Consider the following 23,635-nt stretch of genomic DNA (forward strand, 5'->3'; position numbering starts at 1 on the left):
CTTACAGTAGCCATTTATGAACCAACTATTGGCAGCATTATTCTCAATGTACTGCTTTGTTTTGTGGCTGATGTTGCACAAATGGTACAAGGTACATGCTTATTAACCCGACACTCAGCAAATTATAACACATTCTTACGATAGCAACAGTTGCAAATTTGAAGATATAGGTAAAGGAACTGCTTTCGGAAAGCAATCAGCAATTTCATGAAATTGGAACATGAACTCATGAAAATGGATACTTCTTCGCTAAGACAGTCTCGGTGTTTAAAGTTTCATCCTAAAGTTTTGCCAGAGTTTAAACAGGTAACAGAACTCTATCCTATTGCACTGGAGTTCAACGAACAAAAATGGGCCAAATCTTCCAAGAGTGGTGAAATTGGATTGCCAATAATTTTGTTACCTTGAACTGGAGCTCCGAATTTCTGAATGAACCTTCTTCAGAAATGCAGAGGGTACTTATTCTGAGAGTCCTCCATTGTAGTGCTGGATCGGCAGGAGAAGCTAAGTCTTTGACAGTACTAGCAGTCGTATTACAGTTAAGATTGCAAAGCGTGCTAGATAAGTGTATGGGTGAGGGGGTAGGTACAAGATTAATCATGTTGCGGGTAGTCATGGGTCATAATGTGGTTGACTCTCAACTGCTCTGCAAAATGGCCTAGCAAGCCACACAGTTGTATCAAGATGCTTCGAAGACCAAAGGAAACCAAATGGACAATGCAGCATCACCTAGGCACCAGAAACTACAAAAGCACATCAGTCCTGTTGACACTGCAAAGTTCTCCTTAATAATACCTGGGGCTTGTGCCAAATTGGGAGAGCTGTCCCACAGACCAAACAAACAATGGCCCAACAGTCACACTCACAGAATCATACCTTACAGATAATATCCCTGACATCACCATCCCCGGATGTGTCTGTTCTATTGCTGAGACAGGGCATCAGAGTTAGCAGCACAATGGTATACAGTCAGAAGAGAGTTATCCTGAGAATCCTCAACAATGACTCCACACTCAGCAAAGTCAAACATGGGCAAAGAAGCCTCCTGCCGGTTACCATCTATCCCCACACTCAGCTGACAAATCAGCACTCCATGTTGAACACCAATTGGAAGTACAGAGTTCCCAGGGCACAGAATGCACTCTGGGAGGGGGACCTCAAAGGCCATCACCAAGAGTAGCTTGATTGAGCTGGTCAATCATAAACAACATAACTGCTCGACTGGGTCTGTAGAAAGTGGTGAGGGTGCCAACAAATGGGAAAAACCTACTATATCTCGGCCACACCAATCTACATGTTGCATATGCACCTGCGCTTGAAAGTATTGTACCCACCACAAATTCCTTGCAGACACAAAGTCCATTCTTCCCATTGATGATACCCTCCAGTATTGTGTGGCACTAGTACAGCAACTTAAAAACAAGGCACTGGGGACCATCAGCAGCAGCAAAATTGTACACAACACAATTTATCTCATTGCCCAGTATATTACACACACTACCATGGCCATCAAGCTGAGGTTCAACTCTGGTTCAATGAAGAGTGAGAGAAAGCATGCCAGGAGCAACATCAAGCACACCTAGAAATTAGGTATCAACCTGGTGAAACTACAACACAGTACTCGTTGCTTGCCAAACAGCTGAGGCAGCATGCAATAGACAGAGCTAAGCAATCCCACAAGCAACATGTAAGATACAAGCTCTGCAGTTCTGTCACATCCAGTCATGAATGATGGGGAACAACTAAACAACTAACTGGAGGAGGACATTCCATAAAAATCAACATCCTCAATGACAGAGGAGTCCAGCACATCAATGGAAAAGATGAGGCCAAAGCATTTGCAATCATCTTTAGCCAAGTGGGTGATCCATCTCGATCCCTTCCTGAGGTGGCCGACGTCACAGAAGCCGGTTTTCAGCCAATTTGATTTGCTCTGTGCCATCAAGAAACAGTTGAAGACACTGGATACAGCAAAGGCAATGGCCCAACAGTCTGACCGACAATAGTACTGAGGACTTGTACTCCAGAACTAGCCATGCCCTTATCAAGCTCTTCATTGTTCCAGTACAGCTACAACACTGACATCTACCCAGCAAGATGGAAAATTGCCCGGGTATGTCTGGTGCACAAAAAGCAGGACAAATCCAGTCCACCAACTAAGACACTATCAGTCAACTCCTGAACATCAGCACGGTGATCAAAGGCTCGTCGACAGTGCTATCAAGCAGCAACTACTTGACATTAAACTGTTCACTGATGCTCAGTTGAGGTTACACCAGGGTCCGTCAGCTCATGACCTCATTACATTCTTGGTCTAAGCATGGACAGAAGAACTGAATACCAGAGTTGAGGTGAGAGTGACTGCCCTTGAAATCAAGGCTGCATCTGCCCGAATACAGTGTCAAGGAGTCCTAGCAAAATTGGAGTCAATGGGAATCGTGGGGAATTGCTCCACTGATTGGAGCCACAGTAGTTATGATAGGACCATGGTAGTTACCATGGTTATGGTAATTGGAGGTCAATCGTTTCAGCGGCAGCACATCACTGCAAGAGTTCTTCAGAGTAGTGTCCTGGGCCCAACCATCGTCAGCTGCTTCATCAATCACCTTCTCTCCATTATAAGATGAGAAGCCAGGATGTTTATTGCACAATGTATGGTGAATACATATATCTACAAAATACGGGCTTTTTTTTTAAATTGGAAGGCCGATCAACCGTGCTTTGTCCTAAATAGTGTTGAGCTTCTAGTGTTGTTGGAGTGGCACTTGCCCAAGCAAGTGGAGAGTATTCCCATCTACAGTTTCAAGAAGGTGGCTGATCACTGTCATCTCAATGGTGATTAGAGCCTAGCCACTCACACTCCCATCCCAAGAAAAAGAAAACAAAAAGTAGCGTAATTACCCAGGAGTTAGAATTGGTTTTAATCACTAACTTTTGTTGGGTAACTATTCCGTTAAGTAAGTTGGAACCATCTGTGCCTCTGACTTTAGCCTAGACTTTAGGAGGGCTCCAAATGCAGGGGAATTGCCCCACTGAAATTTAACTTCCCAGGCAATTCCGACGTAGTCAGTGCATCAGGACTTCTGAAGTGTTCCCAATGCATTATGGGGTGGACAGGGGGGGTGCGTGCACACCTCAGTGATACAACCATCCAGAGATTGGCAGTTCAGGGCAAAAGTGTTTAGTTACTTCCATCCTAAAATTGTGCCACAAATGCATACTTTTTTGAAAGACATTTCAGTTTCCACTTCACCACTAATACTGCTCTTGCACTATTCTTTTTTTTTTTTAAACTCCTTCATTTGATATTTCTCTGTAGTGGCAATGCTTATGTCATTTTTTTCCAGCCAGTTTACACACTCAAATCGAGAAATTAAAATAAAACTGCAGCAGCTGTCCTTTATGGGGGTGCAGCGCACTCATTGCAGTCCAAAGAGAAACAGCAAAATGAGTTACCCTTACAGGCAATTCACACACTTCCTAGCAATAATTTCAGAGAGCTTTTGATGCAGAAAGGTGCTGGTTTTCATTTTTTGCTGATGTATGACAATGGGAGAAAGAACAGTTCACCATCAACGTAAGTAAACATCTCAGGATTTAGAGAGTACTTTTAGTTGAGCACAATAATGTATTAAATGAAAGCAGATGGAAAATACATTATTTGATTAGCCCAAATTTTAAGTAACGTCTGGGGATAATGCAGAGAGGTGTCACCGAAATAATTCCTGATTGTAGTCAATAGATGTAAAAAGAGTAGAGTTCATGGGCCTTTCGGCTTTAGAAGGCACCCGAAAGGTAATCTTACAGAGCTACGTGAAAGTCAATTAAATGGAATAGTCAATTAAACGGAAAAGAGGGCAGCACGGTGGCGCAGTGGTAACACTGAAATGAAAAATGAATGAAAATCACTTATTGTCACAAGTAGGCTTCAAATGAAGTTATTGTGAAAAGCCCCTAGTCGCCACATTCCAGCGCCTGTTCGGGGAGGCTGGTAGGGGAATTGAACCCTGCTGCTGGCCTGCCTTGGTCTGCTTTCAAAGCCAGCGATTTAGCACTGCAGTCTCACGGCGCCGAGGTCCCAGGTTCGATCCCGGCTCGGGGTCACTGTCAGTGTGGAGTTTGCACATTCTCCCCGTGTTTGCGTGGGTTTCACCCCGACAACCAAAAGATGTGCAAGGTAGGTGGATTGAACATGCTAAATTGCCCCTTAATTGGAAAAAATTAATTGGGTACTTTAAATTTTTTTAAATTTAAATTAAACGGTAAAGGTGAATCTCGGAAATGATTTTAACTCTATTATTACATGGAATAGAACAAGAAGGCCGGCATAGTGGTTAGCACTGCTACCTCAACGCCAGGGACCCAGGTTCAATTCCAGCCTTGGGAGACTGCGTGGAGTTTTGCACGTTCTCCGCATGTCTATGTGGGTTTCCACCAGGTGCTCCGGATTCCCCCCCAGTCCAAAGATGTACAGGTTAGGTCGATTGGCCATGCTAAACTGTCCATTCTGTCCAGGATTGTGCAGGTTAGGTGGGGTTACGGGGTTGCAGGATTGAGTGAGAGCCTGGTTAGGGTGCTCTTTCAGGGGGTCAGTGCAGACTCGGTGGGCACAATTGCCTCCTGCACTGTAGTGATTCTATGAAGAGGACAATAGTTCAAACAGTTAAGGGGATGATTTAGGGTTGATATCAGGAAGTTCTCGACAGAGAATAGTTGACACATAGTAGCCTGACAGAACAGAGGAAAAACCCAGTAATCATTTATCCATGGGGTAGGTTGAAAAAGGAGATTTGGAGGAAGAAGAGGGAGAGGAGTAAAATTAAGCTAAGCCACATTTATGTCGACAAATAACTTAATCTCCTCTCCTTACCCAAAGATTATATGTTGAGCCCCTAATTAATCATTTTTGGAGATGTAACCAAGCATTGAAGAAAGTGAAAAGCTGTCCCAATAGACATTAATATGCCCATACTATAAATCAGTTATCTGAATATCTCTACTGAAGAAAGACCACAAGATCATTTTACAGCAATGTTACCAGACACACCAAAAGTAATAAAGATCATCTTCACAATCCTACTTAAGCACTTTGAGTAAATGAATGAATTGTTAGCTGAAAATAAGGAATTTTCAAAATGCAACCAATGAGGTTCTTTTTTTTTTTTAAATTAAATAATTTTTATTAAAGGTTTTCATAAAATATCAATAACAAAATAAGAAAAAAAGAACCGAACAGGATTAAGTACAAAACACAATCTAAAAAAGCAACCCCCCAAACCCCTCCCCCCCTGTACATAAATAATAAATTAACATTAACACCCCGACTTAACACAACAGGTGTATACACCCTCTCAGTCCCTCCCAGTGTAAATAAGAAACAAAAAATAAAGTAAACCCCCCCACCCCGAGCTGCTGCTGCCACTGACCAATGTCTATCGTTCTGCCAGAAAGTCCAAGAACGGTTGCCACCGCCTAAAGAACCCTTGTACCGACCCTCAAGGCGAATTTCACCCTCTTCAATTTAATGAACCCTGCCATATCGCTGATCCAGGATTCCACGCTTGGGGGCCTCGCAACTTTCCACTGAAGGAGAATCCTCAAAGGCCAGAATTCCGGCCTCTTTCGCCTCCTGCACTCCCGGCTCCTCTGCCACCCCAAATATTGCGAGCCCCCAGCCCGGTCTGACACTGGATACTGCCACCCTCGACACCGTCCCCGCTACGCCCTTCCAAAATTCCTCCAGCGCTGGGCATGCCCAGAACATATGGGTGTGATTTGCTGGGCTCCCTGAGCACCTAACACACCTATCCTCCCCCCCAAAGAACAGGTTCATCCTTGTCCCGGTCATGTGTGCCCTGTGCAGCACCTTAAACTGTATGAGGCTGAGCCTCGCGCACAAAGAGAAAGAATTCACCCTCCCTAGTGCATCTGCCCACGTCCCCTCCTCGATCTCCTCCCCCAACTCCTCCTCCCACTTACCTTTCAGCTCCTCCACCGAGGCCTCCTCCTGCATCACCTGGTAAGTTTCCGAGATGTTCCCCACTCTTTCCCCTCCCCCCCCCCCCCCCCCCCCCCCCCCCCCCCCCCCACAGCACCCTGTCCTGTATTGTGTGGGGCAGTAGCCGCGGGAATTCCACCACCTGCCGTCTGGCAAACGCCCTTACCTGTAAGTACCTGAAGGTGTTCCCCGGGGGGGGGGGGGGGGGGGGGGGAAGAGCCCGTACTTCTCCTCCAGCTCACCCAAGCTCGCAAACTTCCCGTCCACAAACAGGTCCCCCAACTTACGTATCCCTGCCCTGTGCCACCCCGAAAACCCTCCACCTGTTCTTCCTGGGGCGAACCGGTGGTTCCCCCGTAATGGGGTCCACGCCGAGGCCCCAACTTCCCCCCTATGCCGCCTCCAGTGCCCCCATATTTTGAGGGCCGCCGCCGCCACCACCGGGCTCATGGTATACCTCCTTGGAGGGAGCAGCAGCGGCGCAGTTGCCAGCGCCCCCAGATTCGTACCCACACAGGATGCCGTCTCCAGCCTCTTCCATGCAGCCCTCTCCCCCTCCATCACCCACTTGCGCACCATCGTCGCATTGGCGGCCCAGTAGTACCCACAGAGGTTGGGCAGCGCCAGCCCCCCCCCATCTCTAACCCGCTCCAGGAACACCCTTCTCACCCTCGGAGTCCCTCGCGCCCACACAAACCCCATTATACTCCTGTTAACCCGCCTGAAAAAAGCCTTCGGGATAAACCGGGGAGGCACTGGAACAGGAACAAAAACGTTGGGAGCGCCGTCATTTTGATTGACTGCACCCGACCCGTCAGGGACAGCGGCAGCGCGTCCCACCTCTTGAACTCCTCCTTCATTTGCTCCACCAGCCTTGTAAAGTTAAGTTTTTAGTGGGAGCTCGCCAATCCCCCTCTCCTGGTCCCCTAGCTGAACTACGAACAGCTCGCTCTTCCCCATATTGAGCTTGTACCCCGAAAAATCCCCGAATTCCCTAAGCATCCTCATTATCTCTGGCATTCCTCCCACCGGGTCCGCCACATACAGCAGCAGGTCGTCCGCATAAAGCGACACCCTATGCTCCTCCCCACCCCGCACCAACCCCCTCCAGTTCCTCGACTCTCTCAGTGCCATAGCCAGGGGTTCAATCGCCAGTGCGAAGAGCAGGGGGGACAGGGGACACCCCCGTCTCGTCCCTCGGTGCAACCGGAAGTACTCGGACCTCCTCCTATTTGTGGCCACACTCGCCATCGGGACCTCATACCACAGCCTGACCCACCTGACAAACCCCTCCCCAAACCCGAACCTCTTCAGCACCTCCCACAGGTAACCCCACTCTACCCTATCGAAGGCTTTCTCAGCGTCCATCGCCACCACTATCTCCGCCTCCCCCTCCCTCGCCGGCATCATGATAACGTTCAAAAGCCTCCGCACATTCGCGTTCAACTGTATCCCCTTCACAAACCCCGTCTGGTCTTCATGGATGATCTGCGGCACACAATCCTCAAGGCTAAGACCTTCGGCAGCACCTTGGCATCTACATTTAGCAAGGAAATCGGTGTCTGCAAGACCTACATTGCGGAGGATCCTTGTCCCACTTCAGGATCAAGGAGATCAGTGCCCAGGACATCGTCGGGGGTAAAGCCCCCCCCTCCCTTGCCTCATTAAAGGTCCTAACTAACAGCGGGCCCAACAGGTCCATACATTTTTTATAGAACTCGACCGGGAAACCGTCCGGCCCCGGTGCCTTCCCCGCCTGCATGCTTCCTATCCCTTTGATCAGCTCCTCCAGCCCAATCGGGGACCCCACCACCAGTCCCTCTTCCACCTTTGGAAACCTCAATTGGTCCAGGAAACAGCCCATCCCTCCCTCCTCCCGTGGGGGATCGGATCGGTACAATTCCTCGTAGGAGTCCCTGAAGACGCCATTGATGCCAACCCCACTCCGCACCACGCTCCCTCCCCTGTCCTTAACTCCCCCGATCTCCCTAGCTGCGTCCCGCTTCCGAAGCTCATGCGCCAGCATCCGGCTTGCCTTTTCCCCATACTCGTAGACCGCCCCCTGGGCCTTCCTCCACTGCACCTCCGCCTTCCTGGTGGTCACCAGGTCAAATTCGGCCGGAAGGCTGCGCCTCTTCCTCAATAATCCTTCCTCAGGCTCTTCCGCATACCTCCTGTCTACCCTCACCATCTCCCCCACCAGCCTCTCCCTCTCCCCCCGCTCCTTGTGGGCCCTAATGGAGATCAGCTCTGCCCTCACCGCCGCTTTCAGTGCCTCCCATACCATCTCCACTCGGACGTCCCCGTTGTCGTTGATCTCCAAGTACCTCTCTATACTTCCTCGGACCCGCTCGCTCACCTCCTCGTCCGCCAACAGCCCCACCTCCAAGCGCCACAGTGGGCGCTGGTCACTCTCCTCCCCCATCTCCAAGTCCACCCAATGCTGGGCATGGTCCGAAATGGCTATTGCCGAATACTCAGTATCCTCTACTCTCGCTATCAGCGTCCTACTCAAAATGAAAAAGTCGATTCGAGAATAAGCCTTATGGACATGTGAGAAGAATGAAAATTCCCTAGCCCGCGGCCTTGCAAATCTCCAAGGGTCCACCCCTCCCATTTGGTCCATAAATCCCCTCAATACTCTAGCCGCCGGCTTCCTACCCGTCCTAGACCTGGAGCGATCCAGTGCCGGATCCAGCACAGTGTTAAAGTCTCCCCCCATTATCAGGCCCCCCACTTCCAGGTCTGGGATCCGACCCAACCTACGCCGCATAAAACCCGCATCGTCCCAGTTCGGAGCATACACATTGACCAGTACCACCCTCTCTCCCTGCAACTTACCACTTACCATTATGTACCCACCGCCATTATCTGCTACAATGCTCGACGCCTCGAATGACACCTTCTTTCCCACCAAGATCGCCACCCCCTCGATTTTTGGCATCGAGCCCAGAGTGAAACACCTGACCTACCCACCCTTTCCTCAGTCTTACCTGGTCTGCCACCTTCAGGTGCGTCTCCTGGAGCATAACCACATCCGCCTTGAGCCCCTTCAGGTGCGCGAACACGTGGGCCTGCTTAACCGGCCATTCAGTCCCCTTACATTCCAGATTATCAGCCGGATCAGGGGGCTACCTGCCCCCCTCCCTCGCCGACTCGCCATGACCCCTCCTCGGCCAGCCGCACGCCAGCACCCCACACCCGGCCCATTCCCCACAGCGGCATGCCCCCGTCTCGACCCCCCCCCCCTCCCCACTCGCTCCAGCTCCTCGTTGACCTTAGCAACAGCAACTCTATTCCCCCCCACCCTACACCGGCTAGGACCCATCCTAGCTGGTTTACTCCCCCCATTGCACGTCCGCAAGTCAGCGGACTCCTGCTGACCCCAGCCACTCCCGCCTCCCCTTCGACTCCTCCCATTGTGTGGCACACCCTCCTCTCCCGCTCCCCATCCACAGGCTCTCCCGCTCCCCATCCACTGGCTCTCCCCCTCCCCCCTCCATTCTAAATGCGGGAAACAATCCTTGCTTCCCCGCCCCCCCCCCCCCCCCCAGTCTTCGGCGCGGGAATAAAGCCCGCGCTCTCCACCTACCAGGCCCCGCCACCAACCAAAACAGAGCCCAACCCGCCCCATCCACCCTCCCCAACCCGAAAGAGAAAAACACAGAAAAAGAAACCCAAAACAATGCAAAGGCACCCCCCCTCCCCGAACCAAAAATAGGCATAACATATCCACCGCAGTCCCCAATCGCCCATCCCGACCCTCAGTCTGTGTCCAGCTTCTCGGCCTGCACAAAGGCCCACGCCTCCTCCGGAGACTCAAAATAATGGTGCCGGTCCTTGTAGGTAACCCACAGTCGCGCCAGCTGCAACATGCCAAACATCACCCCCTTCCTGTGCAGCACCGCCTTCGCTCGATTGTATCCGGCCCTCCTCCTCGCCACCTCCGCACTCCAGTCCTGATATATCCGAACCTCGGCATTCTCCCACCTGCTGCTCCTCTCCTTCTTGGCCCACCTGAGCACACACTCCCGATCGACGAACCGATGGAACCGCACCAGCACCGCCCGCGGAGGCTCGTTAGCCTTGGGCCTCCTCGCCAACACTCTATGGGCCCCTTCCAGCTCCAGAGGCCCCTGGAAGGACCCCACTCCCATCAGCGAGTTCAACATGGTGACTACATAGGCCCCCACGTCCGGCCCCTCCAGGAGGCCCAGAATCCGCAGATTCTCCCGCCTCGACCGATTCTCCATCTCCTCGAACCGCTCCTGCCATTTCTTGTGGAGCGCCTCCACCTTTACCGCCAGGCCTAAAATCTCGTCCTCATTGCCAGAGATCTTTTGTCGAGCCTCTCAGATCGCCACCCCCTGGGCCGTCTGTGTCTCCAGCAGTTTACAAATAGAAGCCTTCATCGGCTCTAGCAGGTCCGTTTTAATCTCTGAGGCAGCGCTGGATACCCTCCTGTTGCTCCTCCGCCCACTGCCTCCACGCTGCCTGGTCTCCGCCCGCCGCCATTTTGTCATTCTTCCCTCCCTTCTTCTGGTCCACCACCACCATGTTCTGTCTTCCCGCTCCTAGTTAAAGCCAGATACTGACGGGGGGCTATTATTAACTCCTTCCCACACTGGGAAACATCGAAAAAATGCTCTGGGGGGCCCTGAAAAGAGCCCAAAAGTCCGTTTTTGCAGGAGCCACCGAATGTGCGACTAAGCACCGCATAGCCGCAACCGGAAGTCTCGAGAAGGAATCCTTTTGGCAGTGTTCGCTTCACCAATCTGCCCCCAAAAGTCTATAAGAAACTCCTGAAAAAGGTCCGAGAGTCCGTTCCAGACGGGAGCTGCCGAATGCACAACCTACTCCTCCTTGGCCGCCACCGGAAGCCTCGTCTCCGCTTCTTCAATGGCCTTGGTAGATCATTTCACAGTTGTTCCCTCTGCTGCTAGAATTCACCTTTAATAGAGGCCCTCTAATCAGCTTGCAGCTTTAAGCTTGCCCTTCCCCCGCCTGCATGCTGGAAAAGGCCCCTCTCTCCCCTGCAGTTACAGCCAAATCTTTTACTGTTTCTGCCGGGTCTGGTAACCAAAAGACATACCATTCCTGGGGGACACTGTCAGGGGAATGTTGCAGTCTTCTTCCCACACCGGGAAATGTCAAACAAATGCCGTGGGGGCCCTGTAAAAGAGCCCAAAAGTCCGTTCCAAGCGGGGGCTACCGAATATGCGACCTAGCTCTGCATAGCCGCACCCGGAAGTCCGCCAATGAGGTTCTGAGTGAGGTTTTTAAAGATGATCAGCCATTAATCATGAAGTATCCAGTCGAAGTGAAATCCAAACCCCATGAACTGTACTCGTCAGATGGAAAAGGGCAGCAATTTGTTGGGAATACCGCTATGTTGCAGTTCCGTCACTGCCTCTAGATTAAAATCCTGGAATTCCCTGCCTAACAGCACCGAGTGTGTACCTTCACCACATGGATTGCAATGGCTCAAGGCAATGGTTCACCATCAGTTTTTCTAGGACACTTAGGGATGGACAAGAATTGTAGGTGGTTGCAGCGATGCTCACATTGGATGGATAAATAAATAAATAAAACTGGCAGTTACAGAAATCAATGGTAAATGGTAAAATAATTATTTAGAGCAAGAATTCAGGTCTGCTTTGTACACCGTTCCCACCACTGCGCATACCATGCTTCTAACATTTTGAACAGTTCAAAGCTGTTTTCAGTTAAATGCAAGTTATAAGTACAAGGAAGGTGACTACAACAGGATATGTGCTAATTCTGAAACCAGACCAAAAAGGGCAAATTAGTTTAAAAGTAATCAAGGGAAGGTGATACATTCCAATGCAGGATGTATGTACACAATGCGAATGCTGCTCATTACTACTGGTAGAAAACCTATTGACCATTCACTGGAAGTATCAGACATTGTGAAGTCACTGTTAAGGTTAATCAAGATGTGGAGATGCCGGCATTGGACTGGGGTGAGCATAGCATTACAACACCAGGTTAAAGTCCAACAGGTTCGTTTCAAATCACTAGCTTTCGGAGCACTGCTCCTTCCTCAGGTGAATGAAGAGGTTGGTTCCAGAAACATATATATATATATATATATATATATAGAGACAAAGTCAAAGATGCAAGACAATGCTTTGAATGCGAGCATTTGCAGGTAGATAAATCTTTACAGATCTAGAGGGAGGGGTAATCCCAGATTAAAGAGGTGTGAATTGTCTCAAGCCAGGACAGTTGGTAGGATTTCGCAAGCCCAGGCCAGATGATGGGGGGGGGGGGGGTGAATGTAATGCGACATGAATCCAAGGTCCCGGTTGAGGCCGTACTCATGTGTGCGGAACCTGGCTATAAATTTCTGTTCGGCGATTCTGCGTTGTCGCGCGTCCTGAAGGCCGCCTTGGACAACGCTTACCCGGAGATCAGAGGCTGAATGCCCTTGACTGCTGAAGTGTTCCCCGACTGTTGGACTTTAACCTGGTGTTGTAAGACTTCTTACTAAGATTAATCAAGGCCTGAATGGGCATCTGATTCTAAATCAAAACAAGTTAATCAACCTTCAAAAAATTATATTTATAATTAATGTATCCTAGCTTCAAAAGTAGGTTGACAGACTAGGAATAAGAAAGAGAAGAATGACAAGTGTGATCTGAGACCTAGCGCATTAAGCTTTAAGGAGAGTTTCACAGGAGAGCAGACAAAATGCAGTTCCTCTAAATATTAAAGATGCAAAAATTATATAAACTTAAATCAGCCACTTAACTTGGGCTAGAAGTTGAAATTAAAAGGCTCATGTCTAACTCAAACAAGACTTACAGATTTGAACAAAGTCTTGCTCACAAGCAGCTAAGTGAAGTGACTCTTTTCAAAAATTAGCAAGAATTATTCTGATCAACTACTTTAGAAAATGCTGGATAAATATAATAGATGAGGATTAGGATGAGGGATAAATACAGATGGTGACTAACACAATGTACAGCACACATCATCTGAATAAAATTGGTGGAATGCACCGAACTAAGCTTTAATTTGGAAGACGAAGGATTGATAGATGATTTGCACTTTTTTACCTTTGTGGACCACAAAGTCATTTTCCAACACTATCCCTCAAGGTTTGAAATAATTGGGTAATATCACAATATTATTCCCATCATCTCTGTTAAGAGTGGATGATCTTTCTGGTATGACAAAAGAATTAATATGTGGCCTACAACAACTATACAGTCCTTTGTAGCACAAAAGCTCAACCGGAAAAGTGATCCAACCATGGCCAACAAGTTACATTTTGCCTTAAATCAAAGGAAGAGGCTAATAAAATTGCCAAAATGGTAGTACATCCAAGGATTGAAAGCATTAAAGACAAATCTGGACTCACTAAAGGAAGAAACATGAAAATTGATGATGGGAATAAGGAAATAGTAAAGAAACAAAACAAATGTTGTGTCTGCCTTCATTAAAAAAAAAGTAGCAATAAACAGGTCATTCTCAAGTTGGCAGGCTGCAACCAGTGGATTACAACAAGCATCAGTGCTTACGCCCCAGTTATTCACATGCAGGTGCAGCAAGCAATTAGTAAGGCAAATGGTATGTTGGTTTTGATTGCAAGAGGTGGAGGAGGAGTGGTTGTCTCAACCAAGGGACAAGGTCTCAAAATAAAAGGCCAGTTCACTTACGAATTAGGAGACATTTTTTCCACTCAAGGGTGGTGAACCTTTTAAATTCTTTACCCAAGAGGGCCATGATGAATATGTTCAAGACTGAAATTGACAGATTTCTAGTGATTAAAGACAAGAGATATGGGACAGCATGAGAAAATGGTGATGAGGTAGATCATCAGCCATGATCTAGCTGAAGGGGATGAAAGGCAGAATTATGCTCCTACTTCCTATGCTCGTATATTCTCAGATATTTTCGTTGGCATTTTTTCCATCTTTTCCTCATCGGTTACCAGTCATTTTAAGGCAAACTCCATTGCAAGTGTTCATCTACTTTGACAGCATATATTAAGTGAGAATTCAAGATCAGCTTTACCATAAAATGTCAGCTTAATTTGCAAAACAAATGCGTCTTCAATTAATATTTTCATTAATACACATTTTGCTATTAAGCTGATCTAAAGTGAATGTCACAAAAAGGATAAAAAATTTATTAAATAAACTGTTCTGATGGATAGCAGTAAAGAATCCAAAACAAAACACCGAGCATTTAAGCTGTAACGGAGGATCAACTCTAGTTTCAGGATAAATAGATTCACTAATTATTAAAACAGAAATGTCTTTGTTTACAGAACATTCTGGATAATTATCCCTTCAAGGTCTGATACTAGTGTGAATCCAACCCAACTGTTTGATTCCAAAAGAAGGTTTTGGGCAAGGATCCATATCCCCATCAAATATATTGGGCAATTCGAATAACAGAAAAAATGATCACAATATGAAAATCTTACCTGTTATTAAGGATCATTGCAATTAAAATCACACAGTAGAGACTGTGTTTGGCACATTTCCATTTAGATTTTTGTAATCCAGATTGTAGGCAAGCGATATTCATTCTCCAGCACCTCCAGGTGTTCACATTCAGAAAATCATTCTCCTACCAGAGATGGTAGACCAATATTGTTGAGGTCAACCGCTCGACCCCAGAGGTAAAGGAGTCAGTTTGATCACCAAGTGCATGGGCCAGTATAGAAAATCATTTTGTCGTCATCCAAACTTAAACTGATCAGAAGATAAAATAATTGATTGACAACATCCAGTTTGGGATACGAAGAAGACTCCAGCAAGAAGAACAAAGTATCTTCAAGTATTATCGTTGCCCCCTTTAAGCAGAGCTCAAGCCACCATTTTTTAAAAATTGATTCTCCACCAGTTTTTTCACTCCTTGTCTGAAAGGAATGAAGTTTAATCCTCAAAAGGTGCTAGGTGAAACTAGAAACATTAGCCTGATATTTTTAATATTTTCAGGTGCTAAGACCTGCTGCCTATTTCCAGCATTCCCTGTTTTAGCTTGTTGTGAGGTGTGCATTACAGTGAACAGAGATGAGAGGCTTTGAACCTGAAGGTCCAACACAAGCTAAAACTCTGCATTTCCCAAGTCTAACAGTACCTGCTTTATATCCTCTTCTATACCTCTAAAACAAAGGATTGTACTTAATTCTTCTGAAGAGATTACTCTGGAGCACAGATCTTCTCCTGTTTCATTCTTACAGTCTCTTAGTAAGGTTGAATGCAATTAAGGGAGTTTCAAATTCACACGGGCAAAATGACTAGAGTTAGTCTACTCCTACAAGCCAGAGAACAAATCCTGACACCTTTCTTGTCTGTTGGCCATGGCAGAAAACCATGAACTAGGCCATTATCAACACAGCAACATTTGTAAGAGTCAAGAATAGGTAAAGCCTAATTCATGCCGTCTAGCTCATCTCACTAGTTCACAATCAAAATTTTACCATATCTTTTTAATATTACTACCTTGCTGGTAGGTCATTGCCAACAACTATCAATTGAGAAGCCATTTCTTCCAAAATGTGCTTTTCAGTAATTTAAACATGAACCATCAAAGCAAATAAGATTTTTTTAAATAGAGTTACTACTACATTAGAACTATCCATCTTGTCAACCTCAGCAAGAGCAATGATCCGAAAGGCAACGCAAAGGGAGAAAATCAGCATTCTCAAGGTATGCAAACATACAACAATCAAAACAAAAAGTGCAGCAAATATGACATCTACTAAAATACATCTATGTATGGGAAATGATTCCTTTGGGAGAAGCTGCCAGATTTGGTGAACGACAGGGAAGTTACTTATTAAATGTGCCCACTCACCCAATAAAACCACACTATCTGATTTCCTGTAGAAAAGCTGATACCAGAATGGCTTGCAGTATGGTTCCAACTTCAGAGATCAGGTTTAAAAAGCCTCCATTCAATGTCAAATTTATTCAAAATTCATGCTAAACTCTTTTTTATTTACCATCAAGTTTAAATAATTTTAGTTAAATATTACACAGATATCAACCTTATTATCGACACAGAGCTGCCCAATTTCAAAAGTCATCATTAAAAGGTGTTAAGAGTCGATTATTAAAGTGGTTATAGCTCGGCACTTGGAAAAACTCCAGGCAGCGTTTGTTAGCCTCACATTGTATGGGTAGTGTCTTGACATTCATGAAGCAATGTGGCTTCTTGGACTTTTTCATCACAAGAAGGGACAGCCTTTTGGTACCATCCATGCTGGTGCAGACCATAGCAGTGACATGTTCCTTGCACTGCTTTCCATCATTACATGGTTCAACAGCAGTCTGGTAAAAGGCGGTAAAACAATCCAGTTTCATCGGCAGTAAAAACATCTCATGGTACGTACTCATTCAAGAAGTGGGCGAGACCATTTTGGAACCATTGCTGCAGCACCCACATCGGTTATCACATGGAAGATAATGTTATGCCTTGCCTTGGATCAATCCAGGCATCCAAGGCAGAGGGATCAACTTATTTGCCAGATCGACTCCCCTTTCCTGCAGGATTGGGCCAGGAGATGGGAAAGTTCTCTGCTTGGGCTGCTTTGAACCAACTTAGCATCGCTTCTTCAAAGTCTGAAGGGGTACACAGCTGTTTTCATCCTCATTCTTGTTCAAGGAATGCCTGCCTGTTGGACTGTTCCAAGACCTTGTGTTTTATAATGATCAACCAACTTGATGGTATAATCTCTCACTACTTCGCAACGTCCACTTTCTGCTTAACGCCACAGGTTTCCACTTGCTGTAACAACGTCACCCACTCCCCAATCAACACTTTTAATTTTCTCTCTGGTTTAGCCATACTCACAGGGTTTGATTGTCCTTTCACAAGACAATCTCTTGGTCAAATCATGGCTTTCCTCACGCACCATGATTTTGTATTGTCCAACTCCACTCTTATTGGTCAGTGTGGTAATTTGACAAGTTCCCAATGAGAAATTAAAAGCGGCAGCACAGGTGGAAATGGTGGTCAAGAAAGCATATGGCACTCTTGCCTTCATAAGACGAGGTATCGAGTATAAAAGCTCAAAAATTGTTACAATTATATAGAATGTTGGTTTGGCCACATTTGGAGTACTGTGTCCAATTCTGGTCACTGCACTACCAGAAGGGCGTGGCGGCTTTGGAGAGGGTACAGAAAAGGTTAACCAGAATGTTGCCTGGTATGGAGGGTATTAGCTATGAGGAGAGATTGAATAAACTGGGATTATTCTCCCTCGAGAGATGGAGCCTGAGGAGTGACCTCCATAGAAGTTTATAAAATCATTAGGGGCATAGATGGGGTGAACAGTTGGAGGCTTTTTCCCAGGGTGGAAATCACAATTACAAGGGAGCACAAGTTCAAGGCGACGGGGGGGGGGGGGGGGGGGGGAAGGTTCAGTGGAGATGTGTGGGGGAAGCGTTTTTTTTTTGTTTTTTTTACACAGAGGGTGCTGATGGCCTGGAATGCACTGCCAAGTGAGGTGGTTGAGGCAGATACGTTAGCGACCTTTAAGACTTATTTGGATAGGCACATGAACAGATGGGTTATAGAAGGATGCAGGCGGTTGGCCTAGATAGGACACGTGATTGTCGCAGGCTTGGAGGGCCGAAGGGCCTGTTCCTGTGCTATATTGTTCTTTGAATTGTCAGCTTATCAGGGGCATTGCATTATTGCATTTGCTATTCTGCCAGCAGCAATGGTAGACAATTGAACTTGGTGTCAACCAAGTTTGAGTCGTGGAAATTTCACTTGCATCGGAATGCTCAGTTTCACCTTGTAGAAGGCCAAAAGGGCATATGGGAAGTTACGACCCCAGATTGCTTCTACTGCAGTGACACAAGGAAATTATTCGCAATAGTTTGCCATCAAATTTCCCCATATTGCTTTCTATATTTATAGACGTTATAACTAGATAGCAAACTATTTAGAGAAGGCACACAAGGAGGAATTAAATTGTGAGTTATCAGCAGCCGTAGCAGTGTCTCAATGCAATGTATTCACATCAACCAATAAAGCACTCTTGACTTCAAACTGGTCAATATTTATTTTTTGATCTTCTCAATAAAAAATGTGTGTAATATAGAATGCTCTCGCAGTAATATTTTAAAATAATCACAACATCCATAATGAGCATTCATGACAGTGTCTCTACATTTTGAACTCTCAATTTCACCTGTCTTGCTGAGGAAGAGTCAAGGAGTTATAACTATGAACTGTCAACAGGAACAACACAACTCTCAAAAAGACTAGTGACCTCCCTCATATTCATACACTTGCTAGAGAAAAACTACAATGGGTGGATAATCAATCTGCTTCCCTTTACACTTTGTGGAGATGGCAAGTGGCCCAGATTTGATTCTAAAGAATTATTCTGTAATTACAATACATTGAAGTTAAGAGTGGGAACTACAAAGAAACGGTTTGCATTTTGAAAAAAAAGCATGTCTTCACACATGGAAAAGTAAAGTGCTTTAAATACAATGAACTGTTTTGAAGTAAAATGAGAAATTTCTGAGTGCAGGCAGCCATTTTTATACACAGCAGTGCCTCACAAACAGCAATGTGAATAATGCCTCGGAGACTTTTTTTTATGGCATTCGTTGATGAAAGAATGGCATGAATAATGGGAGAACTCCTTGCACATCTTTAAGCTGTCCATTTAACAAATAAAGTATTGCTTTGTAAAAAATTCTGCTACCAGCAAGTTGTTTGAACAGAAGACTAGGAAAGAATGGAATAACACTGGCATTTGTTTAGTTGAGATTTCAATACAATGGCATCTGTGATCCTGTTCTGTACATTTACACTACTAGAAACAGTCAGTTGGATTCAGCAGCAAAATTCGAGGTTCAGTTTTGCTGAGAGCCTCAGTTCGCAGGTATGATGAGGAAGTCAAATTTAGTATTGCAAAATCAAGGGACAATTCCCAGAACACAAGCAAAACAACAATTGGAAAACCTGCTTTCCATGTGCTGCGTCTATGCTCGGAAACCATAGTTTGTTTTAAGGGATTTATTGGTAAACATTAGAAATAATGTTGAGTTTTAAGTGCGTTTAATTTAATATTCTGTGCCTTGAAGGGTACAACCAAAAGTTAGATTCAGGCTGGACAAAGTTGTTTGTATGCGTGGTTGTTGGCTTCAATTCCAACTGCGAGAAGCAGTTGGTGTCAGAAGGCTAAAGACGGAAAATCGATCTCAGAAGAAAAGCCATAATATGGAATGGTTAAGAAAGCAGATGCTGGAAATCTAAAGTCCAGCTAGTTAAGGAAACCAGAGAAGTGAAATGAAGAGAAGTTTCCAGGAAGTCTGGAGTTAATGGAACAGAGGAAACTGGGAACCAGAACAGATTACTGTTCAGTAAAGTCACAGCAAATTGAAAAGGCATTGGATCTTGAGAGGCCATAAAGAAACTTGCAGGAGTGCTAACGTTTGTGAGAAATTACTCCAGTTTGGGAGACATTGGCCACGATCTACCAATCACACTGCGCCCAAACGGGAGCAAGACTCGATCGGTAGATGCAGGTGAGGCCTCCCACAGGCTTCCTGGCAACCACAACACCTCATGGGATCGATCCAAGTCCCGCAAGACGGTGCAATCAGAATCCCATCCACAATGGGTGGGACCCGTGGGTTTTAAAACCCACGTAAGCATACGTACCCACGATCTACCGGCCTCCCAGGATTTACCACCTTCCCTAAGGAGGCCTCAGCTGGGCACTGTTCTGTACGAGTCGACACAAACATGGACCAGGCTGAATGTACCGGCAGCCCGGTCTCCCGGGTCAGAGGTCCCTGGGTGATCAGTGATAGGGCAAGGTGGCCCCCTGGAACGTAGTGCCAAGATGCCTATGTAGAAGCGCAAATCCAGGAGAGCTCCCAGGGTGCCAGTGCCAAAGGTCAGGCTCTGAGGGGGCTATACCCATGAAAGGAGGGTGGAGGGGGAGGGTATGAAGGATGTGGCAGTGCAGGGCAGGTAGGTAGAGGCCTCAGGAAAGCTGGGAGTTGAAGGGTGGGAGTCCTGGAGGGGCGCCCTGTAAGGGGATGTAGGGGAGCCTGAAGGAGGGGGAGGGAGGGGGCTCAGAGTCCCCATAGTGGGGTGCCCTGATAATCTAAACTGATTAACATCAATCTCATACTTCTTAGTGTGCAATGAATGGCTCATTTCTCAAGTAGCACACATTCCAGTAAATTGACAAAGAACTGATGAGTCACCAATCAGTGGAGTCAACACCGAGGTGGTTTTCCAGAGACAGGCTGTTCCATATAGGAACTGAAAACGGGAACTTTTTATGATTAGGCCAGTGCTCTTTCAGTTGGTGCAATGCCAATTATGATGCGCTTTGTAGCATTACATGGTTCTTTCCAGGCTCAAATGATTGTTGTGACATAAGCAAATGCAAGTCATCAAACAGTTATTCAAAACAAACTGAGGATGAGATATAAACAAAAATGCTGGAAATTCTCATCAGGTCAATCAGCATCTGCAGAGTGAAATGTTAACGTTTCAGCTCAATAATCTCCCAACAAAATATTAACCTGAAACATTGACTCTTGTCCATTTTTAAAATAAAAGTCAATTCCAGAAGATCTGATTAAAGTTCATGCTCCAAAGTTAAGGATAGGCCTTGCCTTTACTGACAAAAAAGAACTTGGTAATTAAAGTGTATGATAAGAATACATCTGTCCCTTTCAGTAAAGCTGATTATGTGGCATTCTAAATTGTGTATGCATACTTACAATCTTGTAAAACATAAATATATAGTTTTCAAACTCTCCTGTCCCAAAACTTTTTTGAGCACCGCCATTCAAGTTTGTATCTTATAACATCATTTAACCTTTTCTTCCCCTACTCCTTCCCATGAAGATAGACATTAAACCAGGTATCCACTGCAAACTAAAATATAGTCTAAAGCAACCCACGGATACATTAATTGTACTGGGTCAGCATACTTCATTTAACAAGTTTAAACAATTTAGAAGACTTAAAAAGCGAAGATGGTTGACTTAGCCCAGTTTCAATTCCTTGTTAAACTTTCAAAATTGGACATCACAATGATATCCCACAGTATCAGAACAATCCTAACTAGCATCATGTCTAGAGGTAAACCTTACATAAGCAATACCATGAACATATTTGCAAGCCACAGCAAATGTTAGATGCACAGTCTCAAACCTTTCACTTCAGTCAGACTGAGGGGGCGACTCTTACCTTTGTCTGCAACAACAAGCGTGCTACTGAAGTACTGCTCCTCCATCTGCCATACTGTGTCATTTGCTTTGTTGGTAACACCACATGATCCAATGCAGTTCACTTTTAAGGCTAGGAGAGAGAAAAATGGGAACATGTAAATAAAAGCTAGGAGACACTAAATCAAAGAAAAGATTGAAAGTAATGGAATTAAAACAGAAAAGAAACAAACATTATTTTATACACAATAATAAAACAGGTCTGTGTTTGAGACACTATGAAGTCAGGCGATTGCACAGCACAGTAGCACAGTGGGAAGCACAGTAGCATAGTGATTAGCATAATTGCTTCACAGCTCCAGGGTCCCAGGTTCAATTCCCGACTTAGGTTACTGTCTGTGCGGAGTCTGCACGTTCTCCCTGTGTCTGCGTGGGTTTCCTCTGGGTGCTCCGTTTCCTCCCACAGTGCAAAGATGTGCAGGTTAGGTGGATTGGCGCGCTAAATTCCCCCTAGTGTCAAAAGGTTCGGTGGGGTTATTGGTTACGGGGATAGGGTGGAGGTGTGGGCATAGGTAGGGTGCTCGTTCCAAGGGCCAGTGCAGATTCGATGGGCCGAATGGCCTCCTTCTGCACTGTAAACTCTATGATTCTATAATTCTGTCAGCTGCTGGTCCATATCACACTTCCAGCAACCTACAGGGAAAATATCATGGTTTCTGGGTTTAAATTATTGCTTCTTACTTGGGTAAGTTTGCAAGGATTCAAGAATTAAAACAAATGTAATTTTAAAATTATTTTATACGGTGTGGGTGTCACTGGCTAAGTCAGTGAGCTGCCTTCTTGGCAGGCTGTGTGGTGTAGGTATACCCACAGTGCTGTTGGGGAGAGTTCCAGGATTTTTACCCAACGACAGTGAGGGAACAGAAATATATTTCCAAGTGAGGATGGTCAGTGACATGAAGGGGATCTTTCAGGTGGCGGTGTTACTTTGTGTTTGCTGCGCTAGTCCTTCCAGATGGTAGAGTTCCTACAATGCAGAAGGAGGTCATTCAGCCCAGTGAGTCTGCACCACCCTCCGAAAGAGCACCCTACATAGGCTAACTGCCTGCCCTATCCCTCTAACTCCAACTGACCTGCGCATCTTTGGACACTAAGGTGCAATTTGGCCAATCCACCTAACCTGCACATCTTTGGACTGTGGAAGGAAACCAAAGCACTCAAAGGAAACTCACACAGACACAGGGAGAAAGTGCACACTCTACGCAGCCACCCAAGGCCAGAATTGAACCCAGGTCCCTGGCACTGTGAGGCAGCAGTACTAACCACTGTGCCACCGTGTTGTTCCTAGTCGAGTGGCAATACCACTACGCCATTGTACTCCACAAATGTACTGGCCATGGGTTTGGAAGGTGCTGACTAAGAAGCCTTGGCGAGTTTCTGCAGTGCATCTTGTAAATAGTACACACTGCTGTCACTGTTCATCACTGGTGGAGAGATTGAATGTTTGTGGAAGGGATGCCAATCAAGTGGGCTGCATTGTCCTGGATGATGCTGTGCTTCTTGAGTGCTGTTGGAACTGCATTCATCCAAGTAAGTGGAGAGTATTCCATCACACTCCTGACTCATGCCTTCTGGATGGCTTTGGGGAGTCAGGAGGCGAGTTACTCCCCACAGGATTCCGATCCTCTGACCTACTCTTGTATCCACAGTATTCATAAGGCCTGACCTGCTCTTGTATCCACAGTTTTCATAAGGCCAGTCCAATTCAGTTTCCAGTCAATGGTAACCCCCGGGATGTTGACAGTGTGGGATTCAGCAGTGGTAGTGCCATAAAAATGTCATGGGCAATGGTCAGATTTTCTCTTGTTGGAGATGGCCATTGCTCGACACTTGTTTGGTGCCAATGTAGCTTGCCACTTGTAAGCCCAAACCTGGATTCTGTCCAGGACATACTGTATTTGGACATGGACTGCTTCAGTACGTGAGAAATCGTGAATGGTGCTGAACAGTGTGCAATCATCAGCGAACATCCGCACTTATGATGGAGAAGCGGTCATTGATGAAACAGCTGAAGATAGTTGGACCCAGGATACTACCCCGAGGAACCCCTGTAGCGATGTCCTGGAACGAAGATGATTGACCTCCAACAGCCACAACCATTTTCTTTTCTGCTCGGAATGAGTCCAACCAGCTAAGAGTTTTGCCCCGATTACCATTGACTCCCAGTTTTGATAGGACTCCTTGATGCCATACTCGGTTAAATGCTGCCTTGAAGTCAGTGGCTGTCATTCTCACCTCATCTCTTTTCTCCATGTTTGAGCCAGGGCTGTAATGAGGCCAGGTGCTGAATAGCCCTGGCGGAATCCAAACTCAGCATTAATGAGCAGGTTATTGCTAAGCTAGTATCGCTTGATAGCACTGTTGATGACCTCTTCCA

At 46.2% G+C, this 23,635-nt stretch overlaps 1 protein-coding gene across 2 annotated transcripts in view; it reads right to left on the minus strand.

Moving 5' to 3' along the window:
• The window catches only part of arrdc1b (arrestin domain containing 1b), a 77,247-nt gene that overhangs the window by 34,628 nt on the left and 18,984 nt on the right, over positions 1-23,635 (minus strand). For both annotated transcript variants that reach the window (XM_072488284.1, XM_072488285.1), the window contains one exon: positions 21,221-21,331. In XM_072488284.1, the coding sequence (XP_072344385.1) occupies positions 21,221-21,331 (111 nt within the window). The remainder of the gene's footprint in view (positions 1-21,220; positions 21,332-23,635) is intronic.

Source organism: Scyliorhinus torazame, chromosome 22 (assembly GCF_047496885.1).
Source record: "Scyliorhinus torazame isolate Kashiwa2021f chromosome 22, sScyTor2.1, whole genome shotgun sequence".
Classification (NCBI taxonomy): domain Eukaryota; kingdom Metazoa; phylum Chordata; class Chondrichthyes; order Carcharhiniformes; family Scyliorhinidae; genus Scyliorhinus; species Scyliorhinus torazame.